Source organism: Oryctolagus cuniculus, chromosome 11 (assembly GCF_964237555.1).
Source record: "Oryctolagus cuniculus chromosome 11, mOryCun1.1, whole genome shotgun sequence".
Classification (NCBI taxonomy): Eukaryota; Metazoa; Chordata; class Mammalia; order Lagomorpha; family Leporidae; genus Oryctolagus; species Oryctolagus cuniculus.
Window position 1 is genome coordinate 20,691,449 of NC_091442.1, and position 25,523 is coordinate 20,716,971.

At 49.6% G+C, this 25,523-nt stretch overlaps 1 protein-coding gene across 4 annotated transcripts in view; it reads left to right on the plus strand.

Annotated features, from left to right (window-relative positions):
- Nucleotides 1–23,330, plus strand: part of TTI1 (TELO2 interacting protein 1) — a 50,783-nt gene extending 27,453 nt beyond the window's left edge. For 3 of the 4 annotated variants that reach the window (XM_008256008.4, XM_051845060.2, XM_051845059.2), the window contains exons 3-8: nt 230–430; nt 4,691–4,839; nt 7,927–8,067; nt 9,955–10,159; nt 10,765–10,852; nt 22,593–23,330. In XM_008256008.4, the coding sequence (XP_008254230.2) occupies nt 230–430; nt 4,691–4,839; nt 7,927–8,067; nt 9,955–10,159; nt 10,765–10,852; nt 22,593–22,884 (1,076 nt within the window). In that variant the 3' untranslated portion in view covers nt 22,885–23,330. Of the gene's footprint in view, nt 1–229; nt 431–4,690; nt 4,911–7,926; nt 8,068–9,954; nt 10,160–10,764; nt 10,853–22,592 lie in introns of all 4 variants that reach the window. The other variant, XR_011379912.1, reaches the window with a different exon arrangement.
- The last annotated feature ends 2,193 nt before the right edge of the window (nt 23,331–25,523 follow it).

Below are 25,523 nucleotides of genomic sequence, written 5' to 3' on the forward strand. Positions count from 1 at the left end.
AGACAGTGAGAACAACATATGCAAAAGTTCCAATGCAGAAGAAACTTGGCGCATTGGAGGAACAGAAAGATGGTCATTCAGTGGGCAACTAGAAGTGGTAAGAAGGTAAGACTGGAAGAGCATGTAGAGACCACTGCATCCTGCCGACTGTGGCAAAGAGCTTGTTCTTGTAAAATGCTAATGTGTGTCGTCAATGACCGAGGTGATCATTCTAACACTTCATTTACAGCCCAGTGGTTCCCAGACACAGGTAGTCCTGGGCAATCACAAGAGCGAAGGTCAGGAGCGGAGGAAAGAGGTCATTTGCACACAGCACCAGCTGTTGTTGAGAGTAGCACCACAGCAGAAGACATTGAACGGTTTTTGCTGGACTACCTCAAAGAGAAGGATGTGGCAGATGGAAATGTCTCGGATCTTGATAATGACGAAGGTAACAAATGTCTATTCTGTCTTAACTAGTTTTTTTCTTTTTGAAACAGATCATTGTGAAAATGATGAAATATTACAGGAGGTTTGGAAATAAGTTACTCATAACTTCACCAGAGGAATAAGCCATTCCCAATTTTTTTGCTATCTCTTCCCTTTTTTTTTTTTTTATTAAAGACCTATTTTTACATGGTTGCAGTCATAGTTTAAATGCATTGTAACCTTTCTGTGGTGTTATAAGAACTCTCCATGTTTCTGTAGAGTTTGCATAACTAATGTTTTAATAACTGCTGCTACTAAGTATCTGTTCCCCTGGGGGATGGGGAGGTTGAGTCTGGCTTTCACTTCATGCACAGTGCTGCAATGGATGATTCGAGCATGTGACCTTTTTCTTTTCATGTATTTCTTTAAGATTCTCAGAAGTGGGATTTCTGGGTCAAGGATATGAACATTATTTAATGCTCACCAAATTGCCTTCCAAAAACGTTGTATCCGTTTATATCTTCCCATCAGTGGCACAGGATAAATACTGGTCTCACCACAGTCTTGCCACATTGGATAGTACCAGTTCTGTTTCTTACTAAAGTAACAGGTGAACAATGCTTTTTATTTTACCTTGCATTTCTTTGATTACCAACAAGATCAAACATTTTTCTATATGCTTTGCCCAACAGTTTTTTTTTTCTTATGCCCATTGTCTGTTCATATGCTATTTATTTATAGGTGGGAGATTTCAGTGTTTTTCTTACCAGTTTATATGATAAAGGAAAGAGAGTTCAGGCTAGCTGCAGCTCTGGCCTCTTCTTTTATTCACAAGCTCAATCTGGAGCTTCAAGTCATGGAAGGATTAATAAATTATTAGAATCTCCTCTGCAAATATAAAATGCCAAGTCATAATGAGCTTGGTGGTCTCAGGACCATCCTAAATCGAACTGAGTCCCAAATTAGTTTATTAGGTTGGAATCGAGCAGATTTCTTTTTTTGCTTTTGTGGTTTTTTTTTTTTCCTTTGGTGGAGTTGGGGGAGTGATTTCTACTCCGAGACTATTGAACTCAAGCCAATCCTTCCAGAATAACAGGAAAAAGCTCAATGAGACTAGCTACAACAAATCCTTCTAAATAGTGGAGAAGCATCCCATAACCCATAGCCCAAATAATAATTTATGCAGCGTTGAGTCATGACTCTCCCCAAAGACAGATTTTTCCGATCAGAACTTTTGGGCTTTTTCTTCTCAGAATTGTGTCTTGAGCCAGCACAATCCTTTAAAGGAACTGCACCCGTGCCCAAACCTGGAAACCCTAAAGGGGAGGCATCTTGATCCCTCATAATCTGGATTTGCTATTCTCACTTAAAATTTGAGCATTGTCTGGGAATCCATTCTTTCACGATTAGGATCTTCTCTTCTAGTTGATGCTCACTAGGAGCAGACCAAATGAATCAAACCCTTCTGCTAACAACAGAACAATCCACATCCCTCAAATCACATTGTGCAGTGGGTGCATTTCCAGCAATAGATCCTGTTCTGGGAAGAAAAGCACGGCCCCTATCGCTCTTACAGTTCTCATTCATCAAGTGCACACCGTGTCCTTGGCATCATAAACAATGTTGGGCTTGATGTTGGTTTGACGGGAGTTTTCTGTTTTAACCACACGGAAGCGCCTTGTGTACCTGAAGCTCCATTCTCCAAGAAACCCTAGCACTCTGTGGATGCATTTTCATTTATCTTTTCAGCCTCTGCTGTACGATCCTGTTTTTCCAGCAGAGGAACTGAATGGGGGAAAGGTGAGGGAGCAGTGCTCTGCCAGCGGAAACGAGTGCAGCGGCCAGTGGAGGTTGCAGGGCAGAGCAGGGCTGTGAGTAGATAGGGAAGGTTTGGCAGGGCAGGGATTTTGGTCTGAGTTCCCTGCAACTCTCAGGTCTTGGTGTTTTAATCTACAGATTGATACCTATTTCATGTAGCACAGCACTCTGAACAGTGAGAGAATGGTAATAGCCAGTGGCATTCATCTCATTTAACCTCCTCAACAGGCACATGAGCTTTATATGCTTTATCCCTTCGCTCCAGATGGCATGATACAGAATGAGAGAAGTTGCTGGTAGGTTGCAGAGACAAGACTTGAACTGACCAAACCCCATGCTGTATGTATTCCACCAAGCTGCACTGGTACTACCTTCCTTATAGAGAGAAGTGAGCCATGATGCTGGGCGTGCAAAGATCTCACAGGCTAGTGGAGAAGATTGGCTTGTGCCCCCTGTAGTCAAAGGGTGAGTCAAAAGGAAAGAGAGTAGAGGGTAGAGCAAGGTCCAGCCCAGATTCCAAACAAAAACCCTGCTCTCATATTTTTTTTAAGTTTAAAAAAAATTTTATTTTATTTATTTGACATGCAGAGACAAAGACACAGATGGAAAAATCTCCCATCCACTGGTTCACTCCCCAGATACCCACAACAGCCAGGTCACTGAGCCGGGCTGAAGCTAGAAGCCAGGAACTCCATCCCTGTCTCCCATGTGGATGGCAGGGACTCAGGTCACTGCTGCCTCCCAGGGTACACATTAGAAGGAAGCTGGAATCCAGAGCAGGGCTGGAACTGAAACCCAAGCCCTGTGATATGGAATGCAGGCATCCCAAGCAGTGTCTTAACCACTATGCTAAACATTAGTACTGTGTTTTTATGGTAAGTAATTGTTCGTGGAAATTTGGAAAAGACCAAAGGTATAGAGGAAAAAATTACTGTTAATATTTTGTTGCACAAAGATTTATGTAATAGTGCTCATCCTGTGATTGCAATTTTGCATATGGTTTTTCTCCTTTTAACATGATAGTATTCCATGCATATTCTTTGTCATCAAAACTGTTGCTAAACACAAATTTGGGGACCTCCTAATGTGCCATTGCAGGGGTGCACTGTGAGTCATGTAACCATTCCCCGGTGACTAGACATGGAGAGTGTGTTAGTTCATCTGCGCTGCTGTAGCGAATACCTGAGACTGGGGAATTTCTGAAGAACAGTAATATACTTCCACAGTTCTGAGGCTGAGAAGCCCAGGATCATGGCACTGGCATGTCAATTATCTGGTAAGGCTGCTCTCTGCCTCCAGATGGTGCTCTGTGGCTGTGCCCTCCTGAGAGAAGGACCATGTGACCTCACGTGGCAGAAGGCAGAAGGGCAAGTGAGGGAAGTGCTGCATGGAACCTCTTCTGGGACCTCTTAACCCTATTCATGAGGGAGGAGCCCTCTTAAAGGCCCCAGCCCTTGAGAAGGGCTTGTGGCACATCCCGTATCCTAGTGTCTGGGTCAAGTCTCGGCTCCTCTACTTCTGACCCAGCTTCCTGCTAACACAGACCCCAGGAGGCAGCAGGTGAGGATTCAAGTACTTGGGTCCCTGCCATCCATGTAGGAGACCGGAATAGAGGTCTAAGTTCCTGACTTTGGGTTGGCCCAACCTTGGCTATTGCAGCCAATTGAGGGAGGGAACCAGTGGATGAAAGAGCTCTCTCCATCTCTATCTCTGGTCTCTCTTGCCTTTTAAATAAAAAATGAAAAATGTTTTAAAACTTAAAAGATCCAAGTTCTTAAAATTTACTTGATTGGCAGAGTTACAGTAAGAAAGTGAGAGAAAGAGACAGAGATCCTCCATCTGCTAGTTAACTCCCCAAATGGCCACAACGGCCAGGGCTGGGCCAGGCCAAAACCAGGAGCCAGGTACTCCATCTGGATCTCAGATGGATAGCAGGGGCCCAAGCACTTACAACATCTTCCACTGCTTTCCCAGGCACATTAGCAGGGAGCTGGATCAGAAGTGGAGCCGCCAGGACTCAAACCAATGCCCATATAGGATGATGGCATCAAGGTGGTAGCTTAACCTGCTGCACCACAGTGCCAGCCCTAGATCCCAGCTCTTAATACCATCACATGGACCATGAAGTTTCAACCCCTGAATTACGGAGGAGACACATTCAGATCATAACAGAGGATCTTTCCCAGTGTTTAGTTGTTACAATTAACACTGTTGTGACAGCATTGATTTGTACAACTTGGCTCAAATTTCAGCTGCTTCCTTAAAATCCATTCCTGAACATTTTGGTTACATGACTCACAGTGCACCCATGCAATGGCACACTAGGAGGTCCCCAAATTTGTGTTTAGCAACAGTTTTGATGACAAAAAAAAAAAAGTCGTGCTCCTGAGTCTGAAGCAGGGGGTCAGGCTGGACGGGGACATCTGCCATAAAACACGATCCCTCAACTGTGCTCTTTTTACAGAGGACCAGTCAGCCCCTCCCAAAGTGGATGAGAATGACAGCCGTCCAGATGTGGAGCCACCCCTGCCAGTGCAGATCCAAATAGCCACAGATGTGATGGAGCGCTGCATACATTTGTTGTCAGATAAAAACCTGAAAATCCGCTTGAAGGTCAGTGGGTGGCCCCTTCTCTGCATTCCCAGAGCAGCAGGACTGAGGTGGAGGAAGCAGTGAGTCTGCGGGTGAGCGAGTAGCTTTGCTTATCTCCTGGGCCCTGCGTGTTGGCCAAGAGAAGGCATCGTGAGGAATTCATCTGTGCGGTGGCAGTTTTACATCTGTCAGCTCAGATGCATGAAAAACCAGAGTTTGGGGGATTCATCGAATCTTCAAGGGACAGAAAGTTATGTGCTTTGGAAAGGATATCATTCTCTAAGCTGACTTAATGCGGGGTGTGGGTTCGTTAAAGAGGTCATTCTTCCAAGCCTGGTTCTAGCCCTTATCTGTTTCTATTTTCTGTTTTCATTCTAGGACAAACCCCAATACTTTTGGTAATATTCCATCCTCATTTGCTGGCAGTTTCCCAAGCAAACACCCCTGTCCTCAAGGACTTAAACCAAACCCTAGTGACTCAGTAAACAGGACAGAGGGGTGGGTGGGAGTTGGAGTCAGATATTGTCCCCGAAGGAAAATAACGTTCCTCCCTACTCCCAAGCAGGAGTGTGACACCCACCTTCCTTATGAATTACTGTTCTCCACGGGAGCTTGTTACCTGGGCTCAGAAACCTCAATGAACCTCAGATCTCAGGGTCTGTGTTTTGTGGAATTTATTTGGTCTTCCCTAGACATCTCTTAGCATTCCTCTGTTCCATTCATTCAGCAAACACTTTTTGAGCGCCTGTTACATGCAAGGCTGTAATATGGGTGCCTGGCTGACACATTGAGCAAACTGTTGTACCCTTCATGTCCTTCTCTTGCATGGGAGTTTTGTAGCAGCTGAATACACACAGTTATTGAGAGCATTAGTGTTGTAGCCAGACCTCCATACCTAAATTCAGACCCTGGCTTTGCCACCCCCCCACACCGACCTTGAGTAAATTCGTTCGCCTTTTTGAACCTTCATGTCTTCATCTGTAAAATGAAGATGGTGTCTATTCCGTGTCTGTTCTCTATTGCTTCTAGAGATTGCAGTTAGCCTGAGGTCCGACATACGCACTCCTCCACTCACTCATCTGGTGCCGGCTGAAAACTCGCCGTGTCAGGCAGCAGGTGTATAGGAAGGGAGGCAGCTGCATCCCTGTCTTTATGGGACTTCCTGTCTGTTGTGGCAGAGAGGCCCTAATACCCAAACTTACACACACAAGTCGAGGAAATGCTAGTAAGGTGATAAGCCAGGTCCATGGCCGGAAATAGTAGTTCAGCCACACAGCAAGTATGTACAGGGAGCCTGCCCCGTACCAGACCCTGCTGAATAAGACAGAGCCTACATCCTGGTGTAGACAGGGTCAGGGAAGGCTCTCTGAGAGGAGCATTTCTAAAGGTTGAGAAGGAGCCAGCCATGCGAAGGGGCAAAAACCCGAAGGGGAACAATCCAGGCACAGGGGGAGAAAATGTGTCTGAAACCTGATGTCATTTGTTCAGTTAGTGACAGGACTCAAATCCAAAGCCAGTCAGTGATGCCAAAGGCATTTCCACTGTACTGCTCTGTACCCCCTGGTACTAGTGAGCTTTTTCTTAGTTCCCTGCTGACTAATCACCACCCCTCAAGGGCAGACCCTCTTCTGTTTTTTGTATCTGTTCCATAGGAGGCATCCAGTAAGGGGTCAGTGCTTAATGTTAGCAGATCCCATTCTGTCTTTCTGACTCAAACATGTGCCTCGCCTGTGGCTTGAGGGCTGGCCCTTCTCCGTGGACAGGCAGCCTGCCTTGGTCATTGTACTGACCACTGCCTACGACCCTGACATGGGCCATCTGTTTTCAGTGAGCCTTGGAATATAAGAGATCAGGAAGCATATTCTCAAGGGAGGTGAAAAATCAGTTTACGTCCATGCCAGCCCAAACCTCCTTTTGACATTGGCCTGTACCTCGCCTGCCTGGCCTCTCTGGAGGCAGCAGCAGAACTGGAATCTCACCCAGCCCCGTGCCTTGCTCCGTCTGTCCAGAGGCATCTGCATCTCCTCAGCAGTTCCACCCGAGCCCAAGGGTGCTTCCCCTCCCCAGCTCCAGTTCATTTTTTTTTTTTTTTTTTTTTTTTTTTTTTTTTTTTTTTGACAGGCAGAGTGGACAGGGAGAGAGAGAGACACAGAGAAAGGTCTTCCTTTTGCCGTTGGTTCCAAAGCCAGGAGCCAGGTACTTATCCTGGTCTCCCATGGGGTACAGGGCCCAAGGGCCATCCTCCACTGCACTCCCGGGCCACAGCAGAGAGCTGGCCTGGAAGAGGGGCAACTGGGACAGAATCCGGCTCCCCGACCGGGACTAGAACCCGGTGTGCCAGCGCTGCAGGTGGAGGATTAGCCTAGTGAGCCGCGGTGCCGGGCCAGCTCCAGTTCTTCAGCAGCTCCAGCCATTTCCGCTCCAGGATGGAGCTGAGATCCTCCTGCCCCATCACATGGCCACCTGGCTTTGTTCCTCTCCCGTGGACCTAGGTCTCCCAAAGGACCTCCTCACTCAGCCCTCCCTGTTCAGATCCTTTCTCTACTCAGCAACCAGGATGACCTTTGCAAGGCATGAACTCCCGGATGGCTCCCCACTGCACTTAGTGTAGAGTGAGAAATTACTAACTCGACCTCTTCCTAGTCCAGGCCGCATCTCACCCCTCGCCTGCCCTGCTTCCGTTCCCTGCGTCCCTCCAGCTCCGTCCCAGCCTGGGCCTTCCTCGCTGCAGTCTCCTGTTGCAGGAACACTTTCCCTCTGTACTGAGCTAACTCTGATCCTCCTTACGCCGCTTTTTGGAAGCTGCTTGCTCAGAGAAGCCTTCCCAGCGTAGTGTCTGTGCATTTCAGCCTTGCCTTTCCTCTCGTCACAACCGGTGGTCCTCTCTTTATTTGGTTGTTGTCTGCTCAGGGTCTCTTCTGTTGGACCATAAAGCCTGTGAAGGCAAGGAAAGGTGTGTCTAGCTAGGGCTTTTCATGTAGTCAGCACTCGGTCAATGGCTAGTCCATGAATGCTGTTCTAAGTTTGATTCTTTTAAAACGCTGACTTGATCCCAGGTATCTGGTGGCAAGCTTCTACCCTCTGCTGCAATCCTGTCTTTGCTCTCAGGTCCTGGATGTTCTGGATTTGTGTGTGCTCGTTCTGCAGCCCCACAAGAACCAGCTCCTTCCCTTAGCTCATCGAACGTGGCCCTCACTCGTGCACCGGCTCACAAACGATGACCCGCTGGCAGTGCTCAGAGCCTTCAAGGTACCGCTCCGATGCCCCACTCGTTGGCACAGAGCTCACCGGGGTCTTTTGGACCAGCTCTCTTCATTTGATTGCAACATCATACACCTGGAAGAAAATACAGAAAAACAAGGGAAGGACAAAGAAGAAAATAAAACTCAGTTTCCTTTTGAATGTTTAGCAGGACAAACTAATAGATGAAAAGGGCCACCAGTATTGATTAGCACCTCCATGTGCCAGGCAGTGAGCGTGGCGCTCGCCCGCATGTGATCTGTCACACTCGCAACCCCCTGGCAAGGCGGCTGTCAGGCTCACTCCTCGGAGAGGAGACGAGCTCCAGGAAGGTAGAGGCTCCTCAGGATCACGCTGCTAGGAAGTGACAGGACCCGGACCTGTGAGCTCACGCCCAGGTTCCTGGCAAGAGGCAAGGTGAAGGGTGTAGGTTCTAGTAGGGGACACCTTCTGCCCAGCCAGGCAACTTTGGGCAAAGCCTGTGACCCCTGATCTTCAAGTGGGGTTAGTAACACCTATCTCAGGTTTCTCAGTGTGGTCGGAGAGGAAATGGAACACTTGGGTGAAATGCTCTGGAAAGCTAAAAACCCTGTATGGAAATGCAGGTTATTCCCCCTGACTTAGTTCAGCTTTTGGTGGCGTACATATTTTAACTTACTTATTTATATCCTTTCTTGTTGCAAAAAGCACTTACAGCTACCTACAGAGCTACATTCACCATGGCAAGCTAACATAAATTAGAAGCAGGTGAACAAGAGGAGACAAAGAAAAAAGATATGTAGAGACAAAATGAGGCCAGGAGTACAGCCAGTGTGCTCAGCAGAAGTAGATTCGTTTTCTGTGAGATTGTTCAGCATAAACCGGACCAAAATGCCAGCCTACTTTGAAACGTATAAAATTGTTAATATTTTTTTCCCAAAGCTAGATGCAGGAGCTGACTGAGTGTGTGATAGTGTGTGTGTGGGGGGGGGGGGATAGGTTGGTGGAGGTGGAGAGAGTGGGAGAGATGGCTTATTGAGATGTGCTGTTTTCCTTTATGAAAATTAGTAAGTTATCTGAAATGACAACAAGCATCAAAAAATAGACAGATGTGTGCAGTGCACTGAGGCTCAGTGACACCTGGGGTTCATGAAGCCTTCACAGTGAGCTAAGGAACCTGCTCCAAGTGCCGTGTGCTCTGCAGAGTCGGCAGACACTCTGCTGGCTGTGGTTGCCTTCCGATTTTTAAAGAAATTCCTATTATCCCGTATACTCAGTCTTGTGCAGTGGGGCAAGACGTTTCAATATGTTCTGCTAGAGAAAGTTTAAAATGAGACATGCAAAGAAACCGCCTGTTGTGGAAGACAGAACGAGGATGATATACATAAGAGATTGTGCACTTGAACAGAAGGAACGCAGAGTCGATCCCAGCCAGGGGGCGCAGCCTCGGCTCAGCCCTGGGACTGTGGTCCCGTCCTCCCTGCACACGGCAGGGAAGGCCCTTGTCTCGTATGTGCTTTGCTAGTTAGAGTTAAATGCACAAGTCTCTTCTCAGGGGATTTCAGAAAGTTTCAAGAGATGATCTATATGAATTGCTTTAAGCGATTATTCCTTTTTTTTTTTTTAGCAAAAAAATGGGAGGAAAATCAAGGTATTAATCATATTACTCATCCAGCCCAAGATTCCTCTGAATTATTCTCCATGTAATCTGTATTTATGGATAGAAGCAGCCATGCCTTGGGAGCAGAGACCTCCAAATTCATAACTGTCAGAATCACAAACCATGGGCAAGAAATTAACAGCAGTAATTCTATTTTTTTTTCATGCAGAGACCTAGATGAAATTGAATTAGCAAGCATTCTTTAACCTTCCTACCTTGGCATTGTTCAGTCACCAGACTGGGGGCTCTTTCTGCAGGTTTTGCGTACCCTGGGAGGCAGCTGTGGCGATTTTCTGCGGAGCCGGTTCTGCAAAGATGTCCTGCCAAAGCTGGCTGGCTCCTTAGTCACCCAGGCTCCCGTCAGTGCCAGGGCTGGACCAGTTTACTCACATACTCTGGCCTTCAAGTTGCAGCTGGCTGTCTTGCAGGGCCTGGGCCCCCTCTGTGAGAGACTGGACCTGGGTAGGTACTGGCTACTCTCACCTGAACACACATGCTGCACTCTGCCCACTGTTGCCATTGTACACTTTGCTTAGAAGGGACCCCCCCCCCCATTGTGGACATCTCCTTCAGTCTTGTTCTGTCCTCATTTGTCCATATATCTTTTTTTTTTTAAAGATTTATTTATTTGACAGGCAGAGTTACAGACAGAGAGAGAGGTCTTCCATCCCCAAATGGCCACAATGGCTAGAGCTGGACAAATCCAATGCCAGGAGCGTCTTCCGGGTCTCCCACGTGGGTGCAGGGGCCCAAAGATTTGGGTCATCTTCCACTGCCCTCCCAGGCCATAGCAGCTGGATCAGAAGTGAAGCACCCAGAACTCGAACCGGCACCTATATGGGATGACAGTGGCTTTACCCGCTATGCCACAGCACTGGCCCCATGTCCATTTATCTTTTTTTTTTCTTTTTCCATTTATCTTGATGTGTTCTTTGACTTGGGGGTTGGGGAAGAAAGAGACTAGGGCATCTAGTGTGGCTGTTCCAGTTTCCCCAGGTAGCAGTCATTTGCCGCTTGTCCCAGATGAAGTCTGAGGGCCAATGATTCTTTTGTTTTTCTCTCTGCAGGTGAGGGTGACCTGAATAAAGTGGCTGATGCCTGCTTGATTTACCTCAGCGCCAAACAGCCCATGAAATTACAAGAGGCTGCCAGGAGGTACGTCTGCTTGATCACCCGCGTCTCTTTACGTTTGTTCTAAATTATAGATGATTTGCTAATGGCGAGCAGAGTGGAGGCATCCCCACCCGCACACGCTCCCTCCTTTCCAGGTTAAGATGATTTCCTTAACTGTGCCAACTCTGGAGATGGTATTTTTACTCGATGCAATTCTCTTCTGCAAGTAACCTTTCCCTCGGCTTCAATGTCAGCAGTAGTTTCAAGGGAACAAAAAGCGGAAAGATGCTGGAGGGGACATAGTACCCTCCTGGTTGGAGGGCCACCCTCAACACTGGGCGTGGCCACGGGATGACCCTGGCATCTCTCCGTGCCTCCCCTCCCACAACAGCTAAGCAGAAGCACTGGTTGCTGATTACCTTGACTCCGGGAGCCCTCACGAATTGTATGCAGAATTGAATTTGCGTGCTAGTGGGCTCACATGTGCCTTTTTCTAGACAGAGTCCGTGCCATTCATCCAATTCTGATAGGAGTCTGTGACCCAAAGAACATTAAGAACCACTGGACTAATGGCTTGAAGGGCCTCTTTTCATTCTGAAATTGTGTGATTCTAATTTCTAAGAGCTCTTTACCATGCTTGTTAGAGAATAGCTGTTCTACCTCGAACAGAAGAAGCTGCCTCTGGTTCCCTGAGCACTGCGGGATTCCTCTCCCAGCCGAAACCCTGAGCGCTGCAGCCTTCTGCTGACCAGAGGCCCAGAAGGCACCCTGGCTCCCTTTGCCAGTTCTCCTTCCAGCTGGGAGCAGCCTGCTCCCTGAACTGCCGCCCCCTAGACATCTGCTGCGGGGGCAAAAGCCAGGCTGTCTGGCCTGACACTTTGCACAGCCCTGGGCCCTGTGGCCCCTCATCCAGCCCCACCCCAGTTCCCAGCCCCTGAGCAGAGAATCCCTCCTCCTTCACAGGCTTGTGGCTGATCCTCCTCGGTGGGGTGGGAGTTAGGCTGCAGCTCATTCCCTGGGGGCTAACGGGCTGCTCTGCCTCACTAGGAAGTGAGGAGCACCGGCTTGCTCTTGCAGCTTGTGCTCCTCGGAGTGATGGAACCATCTTTTAGAATTGATTTATTGTCCTTTGCAATTTTTTGCTCTTGATTTCCCCAGTTCCTGTTTTCTTTCTGTCCCTTTTCCATCACATCCCCTAGGCCCCGAATCAGTCAAGGTTTCTGGAGCACAGGGGTGCAATCCCGTGCGTTTCCTAGGCATTCTCATTCCTTAAAGAACACCTGAGGGTAACACATTTATCTGCAACTCTTTTGGGTGCTTGTTACAACCAAGAATTACAGAGATCTGCTATTCACATCGCCTATCCCGTTCTGCTTTTCCTATACCCACTACATCCCATCCCTCAAGTTTAGAACCATCAAACAAGCTAATATTCGCAATTCATTATCTTTTCATTTCCAATTCTCTTTTTTGCCTCTGAAAGCAATTAAACCCAGAATTAAACCCCGAATTGGACATTGCTGCATCTCGAGTTGGTATTCAGGGAGGAGGCAAATGCCGTCAGACCACTCGCCTGCAGCCGGCTTTGTTTGCTCCACCGCACTCTGTTCTGGGTTGAGTCAGATGACCTCCCTCTGACGGCTGTGAGGAGGAGGAAGTGCAAGGCTGATTGCTTCGCACATACATCATCTGCAAACTTATTTTGAAGTCAGGAAAAAAAAATCAGTGTTGTCCTTGATCAAGAGTTGGTTTGGCATCTTGATTCAGAAATTAATAAGCTCTTTAAATGGGAGGAGAAGCCTGAGACAATAGGAAACCTGGTCTCTCTGTGAGACTCATTACTGTGGAGGTGGGGGGGGCGGGGCATGAGTGTTGATTGAAAGTCAGAGCTACTGGTGCTGACAGCCAGGTCCCCTGCATGAGGTGAAGGCCCCACCCCAGCATCCGTCTGGTTGTTGGTCCTCAATTATCCTCATTCCTTTATATTCTACATCCATTACCAAAAGTCAAGCCTGTCTGCCTAACTTGAAAATCTCTTAAAACAATGTACTTCTCCTCTCCATCATCTCTCACCTGAACAACCACAGATGCCTCCTCACGGGTCACCTGCATCCAGTACCCCCTCCTAAGTGTCCCCCACAGCACTCAGGGTGGCACATGTTCTCTCTCTCCTCCCCTCCGTGCCCCTCCTGTTCTTTGCAAGCACCTAAGGGGAGCCCCTAGAGCCAGAGATCTCAGAAAGCCAAGACAGTCTTAGTATTCGGAAGGACCAGGGACAGTCAGAGATGGCCTAGCACCCTTCAGAGGTTGTGAGTCTCCCACCCTGCAACTCTGTGGGCCAGAGGGCTGGGCAGGGGCTGCTCCGAGCTCCCTGTCTTTACCCCCGCCGCATTCTGAAAGGAGGTTCTGGGAGCAGCCAGCAGGTGGGGGTTCCAACCTCAGAGGACCCACCTTCAGCATGGTTGGGTGGAGGCACCCTGGGCAGTGGCACAGAATCTCTCTTTCTGGGTATACAGTTAGGTTTTTTCCGTCCTCCTGTTTGCATTTCCTGGCTCCAAAGAATGGCCAAGCCGGTGCTTGCTTTTTTAATTTGCTATATTAAATATAGCTTTTGTGGCAGGCTTTTACTTCTAGGCTGTAAACTCTGGAGATGGAAATTGATCAGGGGTGGTGGATGTAACAGAGGCTGTAAATGCTCAGAACAGAGATGCCATTCCAGTTTAATGCCTTTATCTAGTGAATGTGCCTTGTAAGGAGGGGGCATAAATCTTAGAACTTGGGGGAGGGGTGGGCTGGGGGCAGGATTGTAACCTTGCTGTGTGATGCCACCAGGTGTCACTATTAACTGACTGTGCAAAAACCAGCTCCCCCAAAGTCCATGTCACTAAATAACTTCAGTGGATAACAAATGAAGGCATAGTATTAGGGGTATGGGAGTGGGTTGTCACACCAGGAGCTGTCCCCGAGGGCAGGCATTGGATTACCAATCAGAGGTCATCAGCCACACCCCTCCCTCAGACCCACATTGCATTGGCAGACTTAACTGATTTAGATTCCAAAGTGGCCCCAGAAGCCTCCAAAATATCTCCCAGCATGCAGTGGGCCTCCACGGCTGGGTGCCTGAGATGAAAGCACACCCCTCCATTCCTGTGTCCCCTTCAAGCCGGTTATACTTAACCTGGTTCCACTCAGCTCCGCTGAAAGCGCACTCTGTGGGCCAGTCTCCCGGGAACCTGTGAGACTTCTTCCCTGCTTTGTAGTGAGGTTTCATGTCCTCCAGTAGCCTTCCATGTGGGCTAAAAATAGGAAACTCAACTAGATGATAGCTGTTTTAAAAAGACGAAGGCCGTGCCTGCCAAGTCTCCACGCTAGAGGACAGAAGCTTGGGGCTGCTTGGTCTCCATCTCTAACCCAACCTCCCATCCCCACCCCTTCCCAGCAACCAGAAGACCAGGCAGGGATGCCAAGTGCCAGCAGGTGTGACTAGCTGGCATGCCTTTTGGTCAAGCAAGTGCTGCATGCCATAGTCGCTGTGGTCCTTTGTCTCAGCAGAGGAGTGGGGTTGCCCTTCCAGCTTCCTCTGCCTTGCCACTGGGTGTGGACCTGGGTCAAATGTGGCAGTCTTGGAGCTGGACAAACCTGGGTCCAGGTCTCCCAGATGTAACCTTAGTCTCCTTGTGTTTCATTTCCTTCCTCCCACGTAGCTGGGGGTGGCCATGATACCTTTCTTTCCAGGTCTTTGTGCAGGTGAATTGCACTCCTGTGTTCAGGAAATCCACTCAGTGTTTGTTCCTTCTACAGACTGCATGAGGGGCTGTGGTGTGGCAGGCACTGTTCCAGGTATTAAAGATAAAGGCAGGCTATACCCTCCTGGTGCTTATGTTCCAAAGGGCTGTTTGGGTACACACCTATGAGGGACATACAGAGATTTACAAATACAGTGGATTTATACACATCCATACACCCACTCGTGGGCACAGCTGGGGCTGGGCCAGGCCAAAGCCAGGAGCCGGGAGCCAAGAGCTTCATCTGGGTCTTCTATGTGGATGCAGGGGCCCAAGGACTTGGGCCATCTTCCGCTGCCTTCCCAGGTGTGTTAGCAGGGAGCTGGATCCGAAGTGGAGCAGCCAGGACTCGAGCCAGCGTCTGTATGGGATGCCAGTGCTGCAGGTAGCAGCTTAGTCCACTATGCCACAGCACTGGTCCTGCCTTTCAGCTTGCAAGCCTGCTTCATCTCTGTTGATGTCTGAGCAAGGGTTTTCAGCTCAGAAGGAACTTTTCATGTTAATTGTCCACCTCCCCCAGCTCTGCAGAGGTAAGAAGTCTGGACCAGGATGGAAAGGTCCATTAACTGACTGACTCCCCTGCTCTCCTCCTAGCAGCAGGGCCCCAGCCCTCACAGAGCCGGCCACGCCTTTAAACCCTGTACAAGCACAGACTGGCACAGGCTGGCTCGTTTCATCCCCGCCAGGGGCCCAGCGCCGCTCTTTGCCCACATGTGGGCCTACTCTGTTTGAATGGATCAGGAGCCACAGAGGTGATCCGGTAGTTCAGCTGAGCTTGAAATTAGTCGCTCGCCCCCTCCAGCGGTGTGGGCAGTTTGTCTGAGCGTGGGCTGCACAGCTGTTTCCCCTGAGTGCCCCCGCCATGGAAATGAGGGCACGACTAATATTTTTCCTTTTGACACTTGATTAATAGATGACAAATGCAGACCCAAGTAGTTAGCTTTCCTCTTATCCATCTTTTGACAGGCATTGCTGCCTTTCTTTTCAGGGCCCATTGTTCTAAAAATATACTCCGATCTGAGGCCATTCTGGCTGCATAGAGGCATGATTTCGTGGTGTCGACGATAAGAGACATCTGTCATGCAGATTACAAACAAAGTGGGTTGCTGGGTTTCAGATAGGAAGGCAAGGACCTCTGTGCTACTTAAATTAGATGCTGCCAGCCCTTTCCCTGCTTCCTTGGCATGGTCATGTGACCGACAATCTGCCAGGGTCCACCACTCCACCGCCCAGTGAGAGAGCATGGGGTATGCGTGCAGGTGCATGCTGTGCTGGGTTGAACACAGGATGCTCTTGATGGCAGACCAAGCCTGGTGGCCACAGTAGCCACACAGATCATGTCTCAGTGATCAGAATCCCTGGCATATCACAGGGCAGCCATTTCATCTCTGCAGGGTTTGTCATCTGTCTTGATCACCAGAGACCAGAGGGAGTGTGGTGACCTCAGTAGAGAGTAAAATAGCAGGGGAAACGACCTCGATGTCTTATTGTACTCATAAGTATTTCTCTAAAAGGTTTTTATTGGGCCTCTTATTATGAGCCGAATATTGTGTTGAGAGTTGAAGATTTCAAAGCTGAATCCCAGGTCAGAATTGGCGTCTCGTGGCCTCTTAATAGCAGTGTAACCTTGGGCAAATTGATTGACTTCTCAGAGTCTCAGTGTCCTCATCTGTGATTGAAATAGGCATAGCTGTTATTTTGCACTTAATAAAATTATTGCCAGGATTCAATAAAGTCATGTGTATTAACTGTGGGCACAGAATACCACCAGAGAGTAAAAAAGTCAATCAGTCATAGTTGTTAATCATTAATTAAACTTCCCCCTTATTCCAGAAATGACTGGGAACATCTTATAAATTAAGTGTAGACAACAAGGAAAAAAGAAAAGTAATTGGAGAAATTGTTTTAAAAAGGAAAAAGCGAGGTGGAGCAGAGCTGAGTCTGGGCTGTGAGGCGCAGGGTTGGAGCTCTGCACCCTTGCGCAGGATGAACTTGGGAAGTGGCTCTGAGCTTCCTAACGGGGCAAAGAGGGTAACGCGACCTCTGCAGCTTCCGGTGCAGAGCGGAACAAGAGTGTAGAAAAACAAAAAAGAAAAGGCAAGGCTTCTCAGAAAGCAACATGCTTTCCTTGTTCCGGAACCGTAAGAAAGTGTTTCCAGGGCCATCTTGGAACCTCGGGTGCTGTGGTGACTGCTGGCCTCCACATCCTTGCCAGGGATACAGAAGAAAGAATGCTTCCTAGAGCTGCTTCTCAAGGCATCCATCAGTGGAGGCTGCTGGCTTCCTGCCGAGGCACAGGTTACAGCAAAACGACTCACAGTCCAGAGTGGAGGGGCAAAATAGGTAGGCTGGCCAAGGTAGAGCGGCGGAGACACTGCGTGTGGCCCGAGAGTGCAGCAGCCAGGGCCAACACCCACGTCAGCCACCACAGAAGGGTGCTTTGGGATCTGTGCCCAGCAGTACTGTCATAGGTTGGAGGCCTGGGGCCAGCAGTGGGGAGCTGGCCAGATGGAAGTGGCTGCTTTTAAGCCCCACCCAGTGGGGATTTAAGCCCTTCTAGAGTCTGGCTTATTTTTGAATTGTCTGTAGCAGATTGGGCCTCTCAGTGCCGTATCTTTTAAATATGCGCAAAGCAATGGAGTCATTCCACTGCATTTATGATACTTTGTCTTGTGGTACTTTAGGGGCACGATTAGCATCGGCCGCTTCTCCTGGTGGTTAGGCTTTTAAATCCTGTCCTCATTGCCTTTAAGTAGTTTTAATATGGGCCTCTGTGAGTAAGGGTGTCGGAATAAGATCGATAGATGAATGGTTTTGAACAGGTAAGCGTAGTTAAGTCTAACGAGTATGTATAGCTGCAAAGGTAATTGGTAGTATTTATTTGGAGAGTAAATCGTTGCTTCAAGTCATAATCCTCCATTTCCAACATTTAGAAACAAAAAAACGACCTCCGTGCAGGAGAAGATAGCTAAATTGAATAGCAAGAAAGGACAGGCTTGAAATACTGGTTAACCAATGAACCGAGACCCATTAGAGTAAATTACTAAGTATAGAAACATAGCCGCACTGCTGGCTGCCTAGGACACGTCGACACCCTGCGCGTCCATTTGTTTCAAAGGCAACACACAGCCTCATTTGCAGGATGGGCATGCACAGGGTAATGGGAGAGAGCATGGAGGCTGTTCTGCCAGAGAGGGAACATCGGTGAGTCCACGGTGGCTTTGTGGGGATGGCTGCTCTCCAACAAGTGAGTTTATGTCCTGATCACATTCAGGCACGCCCACGTAGAGACAGCCCCTAGCGTGTTCCTAAGGATACAGCCTGGATGACTTCTTTAGAAGCCCAAATAAACAAACACCACAAAGCCACAACTCCTTTACCACTGGCATCTACCCTGACAGCTCCAGAAAGAGACAGGAAGCCAGTGACTGACAGAGAAGGAGTAGCCTGTTACCCAGGGGAGCCTGCAGCCCTGCCTCGAACACACGGTTTGTTTAGCTCTGCTGGGCTTTGATTGGCTGGTGGTTTTCTAGAGCACCCTTTGAGTAGATGTTGTCTAGACAGAGATGGGAGGACAAACTCTGTGATCCCGGCTTCTGCAGCAAAGATTTCTCTTTGGTTTTGCCGTATTTAGGGGGCCCTGGGGCCGTGTCGCCTCTTCAGGAATCCTCTCCCCTGCCCACCCTGCATATGACTTACAGGATGGCCCTTGCCACACGGCATCCTGAGCTTCCGGGGTTCGCCTTGTGTTCCCCACCAGACAGGGAGTCCTGAAGTCAGCGCCTTTGTCCGCCGCTCTCTGCATCCCAGACACCTCAGCTAGTGCCTGGGCTGGACCAGGTGCTAGTAAATGTTTGATGAAGACGCAGGTGTTTGGTGTTTGATAAGACCCAAGCCCCTTGGAGTGGGTTCCAGTAGCACACTTCTTCCCTCCCCCACAGCTCGCTCCCTGGCAGCACCCCACATTGGTCATGGAGGAGGGAGCTGCTCCTGTCGGTTTGGCATGTGGAATTTATTACGCATTTACTGATAGCCGTCAATTGTAGATAGGGCTGAAGTGCAGGGAAATGGCTGCCTGCATGAAGTGAAATTCAATAAAACTGCATTTTAAGTGAAAAATCAGTATAAACACCAGGCTTCTTTGCCATGGAAACAGAGGTTGCTTAGAAACTGCCTAACGGCGAGTTCTAAATTTTTTAAAGTCAAGTTATCATTTAAGCTACACGGCCCTACAGGTTATTGAGAGATAATCACTCGCCTCAGGACACTGGGCGGCAGAGGCACAGCCGTGCTCTGGGGACCAGATAATCTCTTGATAACTATGCTCCCCTGAGCCGCTGATTTGTGCCTGGGGGAAGGAGAAAGAGATTTTTGTTCAGGAGTTAAAGAGTGTACATATATTTTTTAAACAATGTTTCTCTTTAGGCCATCTGGCCTGCTCAGCAGCATCTCTGCCTGCCTCCTTGCGCACCTGGAGCATTTTCCAGGCAGCTACCTGGACTGCTTCAAAGCAGAGGTGCTGCCTTTGTCTTCTGGTCTGCCAGGGCTTCGGCTTTCAGCTTTGCTCTCCTCACTCTCCGTGGGTCCCTCTTCCCAGCTCAGGTGGGCAAGAATGGGCCCCAGGACAGAACGGTCCCAGAGCCTGGAACAAAGCCAGGCCGCTGGGCGCTCACCCCAGACCTCCTGGGCCTCAGGCTCAGCTCCCAGGACCTGAAAGCCAGCGAGGGTCCAGGTTCGGAATTTGTCAGTGTTTAGAGTTCAGCAGGCCGCGAGCCTCTCACCGAGCAGAGCACGGCTCCGCCTGCCAGCCATCTGGCTGCATGGCACGGTCTGTGCTTTCCATCTCGGGCATGTGGAGGGCAAAGTAGACCACACTCATTTCTTCCTGAAAATAATGAGCGGAATTAGAACCCCATTGGCTAAGAATTGGGACCCCCACCAAGTCTGCATGGAGGAAATTATGAGTGAGACAAAAGACAAATGTTTTGCCCTTTTCAGAGTGTCGGAATTATCCATGGTGTGGCAGTGCTGCCGGGGTTGGCGGTGATAATTACTCCTTAGACACACACAGTCTCTCTCTGGAAAGAGCAGTGTTTTCATCATACACTTCAAAGTGTTTTCCTGCACCTCGTCTCCTGAGAGTCTCTGGACAAACCTGAGAGCGGGGTGGGCCGGGCTGTGATCGTCTTCCTCTGCAGGAAAAGGAAACGGGTTCGTGAGATGGACTCGTTTGCTTCAAGCCCTGGAGGTGGCGGGAGAAGAAACTTGCATTACTGCCCGCCATTCTGGGACGCCTACCCCTGTAAGAGCAAAGACATGAGACCCCGGGTCATTCTTCCAAGAGTTTGGCTCTTGCTTAATAAAAGAAGGCAAACTTTGGCCACGTTTTTCCTTTGCGTCCCTGTTAGCTTTTTATTTGAAGATCTCTCAGGGCAGAGACTGGCTGCTTTCCTTTTCTTTTCCTGCCATTTAATGCACATTTAAAATGGCTCAGAAAATGAACATTGCAACGTTTTCATGTCGTGTAAGTCAGAGCAGAGCTGTGGCTGAACTGGGCTGTGGCACCACTTTGCTGGGTGTTGCCCAGATAAAAATATTCCTTGATGCAGGGAGAGCGCCGTGCTATAGCTTGAGAAATTGTTCCAGTTCTTTAAGGGGAAAAAAATCAAATGAAACCATTTGCATTCTAACAGTCTTTGGCACCAGGGAAAGCTGTCAGCTGTGTCACGTGTAAATAGAAATCTGCTTCCTGGTTTTGGTGTGTTTTTTATCATCTCCCTTGCCACTCTAATTATCAAAGATATTTTTGTTTTTAAACAAAAATTGTCTCCCACACAGCCCCATCTCCTTTCTGCAGTGAAGTGGAAATGATGAATTAGAATATTCTAATCACTTCGCCAGCAACCACCGTGGAGGCTATAAACGCAAGATTATACAAAACAAGGGAAACTTAAAATTGTTTAGGCACAGAACAGACCAGGAAATTTTTCAAGGTGCCGCTCCTTGCCCCCGCCTGCCTCCCTTACCTCCTTGGCTTCTGCCTGTTAAACCCAAGGAAGAGAGCAAAGCCAGCTTTGTGGAGGTCAGACCCAAATCTCCTGAAGGCGCAGACTTTTCGGATTAGTGAAATTAAAAGCCAAGATTTTGTCTATTTAGCAAGCATCTAAATTCCTGTTTGATGCTCAGAAGTGTAGGAGAGGCTCCCAGGAATACTCGGCAAGAATGAAATGTGATCCCTCAAATAGACAATGTATGCAGCCCTCCCCCGGCGTCCCTGGGGGTTGCATGCAGGAACCCCCAAGGATACCAAAAGCTGCGAGTGCTCAGGTTTTTCTTACAGGGCGTAGTGTTTGTGTGTAACCGAGACACATCCTCCCATATGGTCACATCTCCTCTAGATGACTTAGAACACCTCATAAAGTATGTAAATAGTTGCCGTGCCGTATTGCGTAGGGAACAATGACAAGAAAGCAACGTCTGCACACATTCAGTACAGACACAGGTTTTTATTCCCAAGTATCTTTGATGGCAGAACCTGCAGGCACAGGGACCACCTGCATCCTGTTAGTTGGTAGACAGGGGTGTCATGTGCTGGATGCACTGTGGGGTTTGACTGGGGTTTGAAACCTCAGCAAAACCTTGAGTGAGGTACCATCTCCATTTTTAGAAATGCAAAACCTGAGACCCAGACAAGTTGAATAATTTCCTGCAGCCACACGGCTAACGATGCAGTGATTACATGGATTCTATTAGTAATGGTCTTTCTTCCCTCCTTGAGGGTGAGCCGCTGATTGCCCCTTCAGATCCTTTTCTGGGATGTAGGTATTCCGGGGGGGTGGGGTGTCACCCCAAGCCATCGGGGTGCTGCTTAAGAAGTCGTTAAGTCCTGGTCAGTGTTCAGGGGCCCAGGATACACAGTGAGCAGAACAGACGTGCCTTCCAGGAGCTTACACTTCAAGGAGGGGAGAAGGTCCAACAGACAGGCGGATGGTGCGTGCTGGGGAGGCTGTCCTGGAGGGGAAGAATAAAGGGTGACGTGGCCCGCTGGCCCAAGCTGGTGATGATGCCTGGGCTGAGGACAGGCTGGCCGGGAGGGAGCCAGCCAGCAGAGGAAGGCCTCAGCCTCCAGGGATTCAAAGGCCAGCCGGAACTGCCGTCCTGGGCAGTTCACACCTGCACTGGCCAGTTTGAAGTTGATTTTTCAGGAGCAGGGCTTAAACAAACAGGCAAGGGTTGTAACCCCAGAGTTCAGGCCAAGACAAAGAGCCGCAGCTTTGGTGGGAGTGGTGTCCAATGGCCCCAGGCCCTCGAGCTCTGTCTGTGTTGTGTAGGGACATCAATGCTGTGTCTTTGCCAAAGTGTCCAGGGCAGGGCTCAGCTGGTCCTGCCCAGAAAAAGGGAGCCCTTTGCCAGCCTCTAGTGTGTTGTGTGGATCTGACTCCAGTGGGGAGACAGTGCTCCCAGGAGAACCACAAGCGTGCATCCAGACCACCAAAAACCTTCGGCTCTCACTGCACGGTGCAGCAGCTGCTGGCAGGCCTGAAGACTAGAGAGCTAGGAGGCTGGCCAAGGAGTCTGAGCAGGGCAGGGAGCCCCACTCTGGGCTGCTCCTGTCCCAAGGGCTTCCCTCTGCCACCCCCCATACACCCCACTGAGCCGGGCCCGTAAAGGTGGGTGGGCAACATCTTTTTCTTCTATTTGAAAACTCCTGCGTTACACTCCAAACTCAACCCACTTCTTTGCCAAGAGCTTGTTTCATGTCAATATTGCTCAGACTAATTACTGATTTACTCCATGTCAATGGATATGAAACTGTTTACCTTCTTCCTGTTGGGCGCTGGGACCATCCTGACAGTCCTGTCTTATGGACTGAAGTGTGTTTCTACTGCTGTTTGAAGGGACTTGATCTCATTGTCAGGTTCTTCCGGAATAGCTCTGATGGGGACCTGCAGCACACCCCCGCCACCACTCATTGTTTCCTTCCTTTCTCTCCACAGCGTCTTCCTCCACTTGATGAAGGTAGACCCGGACTCCACCTGGTTCCTCCTCAATGAGCTCTACTGCCCCGTGCCGTTCACGCCTCCCCACTGCAGCCTCCACCCCGTGCAGCTGTGGGGGGCCACCGGGCAGCCGAACGTCTACACGGCCAACGTGCTCCACCTGCTGCAGGAGCTGCCGGGCCCCCTCCTCCCCCGCTACTGCGGCTGGGCCGGCCCCGCCCTGGCTGAAGGCAGTGGCAGCTGCAGGGAAGGCTGCAAAGGTGGAGTAGACAACCGGTCGATGTTATAAATTGATCGATCACACAAGTGCTTAGAAATTGGATTGAAAGAAAGTAGCTGACTGTTATTTATATTTCATACCTAGTGTTTTCAAGTGACATTGTCTGGGGGCTCTAAGGGTTTAACTCCTTCACCTGCCATCTGCACGGCCCTCACTGCCTCCGAGCCCACCCACGCACACGTGCACACACGCACACGCACAGCCACACCCCTGAGTGCTGGAGGATGTGGGAGGCAGAGTTCTGATCTGTGCCCCAGCATTGTCCTCCGAGACCCTGAGGTGGGTCAGACGTGGAAGAAGCCTGAGAACACAGCCCTCCATCACACACACACACACAGATCAACCCCTCGGTCCACGCCACTCCTCTCCTCAAATAATGAGATGGAGCGAGTTTGTTGTACCTAACCTGTTCTTTGGGAGAAAATGGAGTAAAGGCACTTCTTGGATGAAAAGTATGATCAAGAGCTCACTTTAAAGTTTCTTATTTAAATTGGATGGTGTTTTCTTAAATGAGTTTCTGTTCTTGAATAGGTAATAGAGAGGCGCAGTGTGAAATCCAGGCAGTACAAACAGGACACAGTGGCAAGTGCGTCTGCTGCCCCATTTCCTTCCGAGGGCAACCGCTCACCGCCGCTTCTGACACCTGCTTAGCAGAGCCGTGCCTGTACCTCCCACTGTGGGTCCTGGAGTGAAGCAGCCCCGTCCCCATCACCAGCCTCACTGCTCACAGCCCGTGTGCCCCGCCGCCCCACACACCTGGGTGCTTCTGAAGCAAATCCCAGATGTTATGTACAATTTTTTTTTAAGATGTAGTTATATATTTGAAAAGCAGAGTTACAAAGAGGCAGAGCTTCCATCCACTGATTCACTTCCCAAATAGCCACAATGGCTGAGACTTGGCCAGGCCAAAGCCAGGAGCCTAGAATTCCATCCGGGTCTTCCACTGCTTTCTCAGGTGCATTAGCAGGGAGCTGGATCAAGAGCAGAGCAGCTGGGACTCCAACCAGCACCCCTGTGGGATGCTGGTGTCATGGGTGGTAGCTTAACCTGCTGTGCCACAATGCTGTTCACCAAGTTTGCTTTTTTTTTTTTTTAATGTACAACCACAATACCATTATCATACCTAAAAGAATTAGCAGTGATCCTTTAAATACTGTCAAATATTTAGACAGTGCCTAAATTTCCCGCGTGTGTTTGATTCAGCATCCGAGTAAGTGACGTGCCTTGCACAGGTGGCCATATGTCCTTTAGTGAATCTCTTAACGGTCTTGGACTTCCCCTGCACCTGTCTTGCCTCTTCCTTGGGAGTCTTGGGAGGAGACAAGGTCATTTATTCCACCTGCAGCCCTGGGCAGGTCATGGCAGGAGCTCTTCCTGTTGCTGATACTTGCTGTGGCTGGGAAGCAGGTTTGATGTGGGGGTTGTGTTCGGGCAGTGCTCCTCTGTAGCTGCCTGTACTCACTGTCACGAGGGTCAGCGGCCATTGGTGGTCCTGCCCAGCCGCACCCCGTCAGGTGGCTGCGAGGTCGTGCTGTTCCAGCTCCGCCGTGCACCTGCTTCAGTCCCAGTACCTGTGCCACGCACCATACAGTTTGTATGGCAAAGGCAGGGGTCCTTGAGTCTAGCTGAGGAATTCAGCCCAGATTATGTGAGTTGAGGTATGTAGGCATGCACACACCGTGCTGAGGGGTCCTACGAATAACGCTGCATGGTGACGACGGCTAGATAATGCTTCCACGACACAGTAATCCCCGGCTCTGCGACGTCCCCGGCCCTGGGGACATCCTGGAGTAAGGACCCCAGCCAGCAGGTCCAGAGAGGCCCATTGCTTTCCTTTTCAGTCTGCCCATGCAGAGCAGTGGGATGCCCAGGCCTGCCTGGCTCCACCAGTGACCCTCCCGTGGGCCTCAGCTTTCCAGCCTGGGCAGGGCTCAGGCCCCTCCCGAGGACCCACTCCCTACAGCATCCTCTGCTCCTCCCCCTGTCACCTCCAGGGAGGCACTGCATCATCTCGTCAGCTGGGCCTGCTTAGCTGACCTCTCAGAATTCCATGTTCAATTCCAGAAACTTCATGGATGACCCCGCAGGAACCTCAAGTTCAGAACCCCCGGAAGACCAAGACAATCATTTAGCTCTCTTCCAGTTTTAAAATTCCAGGGTGATTTCCTATGGGAACGGGGCGGGAAATGCCTTCTCGTTGAGGGGATTGTAGAAAGATGCACAGCATAGTTCCGAATCCCGCTGCGAGGCACAGAGCGGCTAGTTCTGTCTCTAGGTCCCGACAGGTGAGGAAGCTGGTCAGAGATGGCGTGACCTGGTGAGCGTTACTTCGCTTCTCCCAGGGAGGTGGAAGCAGCCTGTGCAGGGCGTGGAGATGCTGTATGAGAGGCGGGGCCGGGCCCTAGGAAAGCGCCGGGAGATGCTCTGATGGCAGGATGGGCCCCAGTGTCCCAAAAACCTACCTCTTCCTCGAAAGAGTTACATTATCCTGAGTTGCTTTCAGATTTCTTGCAGGCAAATTGTTGTGCTTGATGAAAAACAAAAACAAAAAACCCCAAGTAGAGTGCCTCACTAGCTGTCACTGTATTCGGGCAACTTTAATTTTGAACCTGTCCGGCTGACTCAGCCTGGTCCTTGTTAACTCAGGC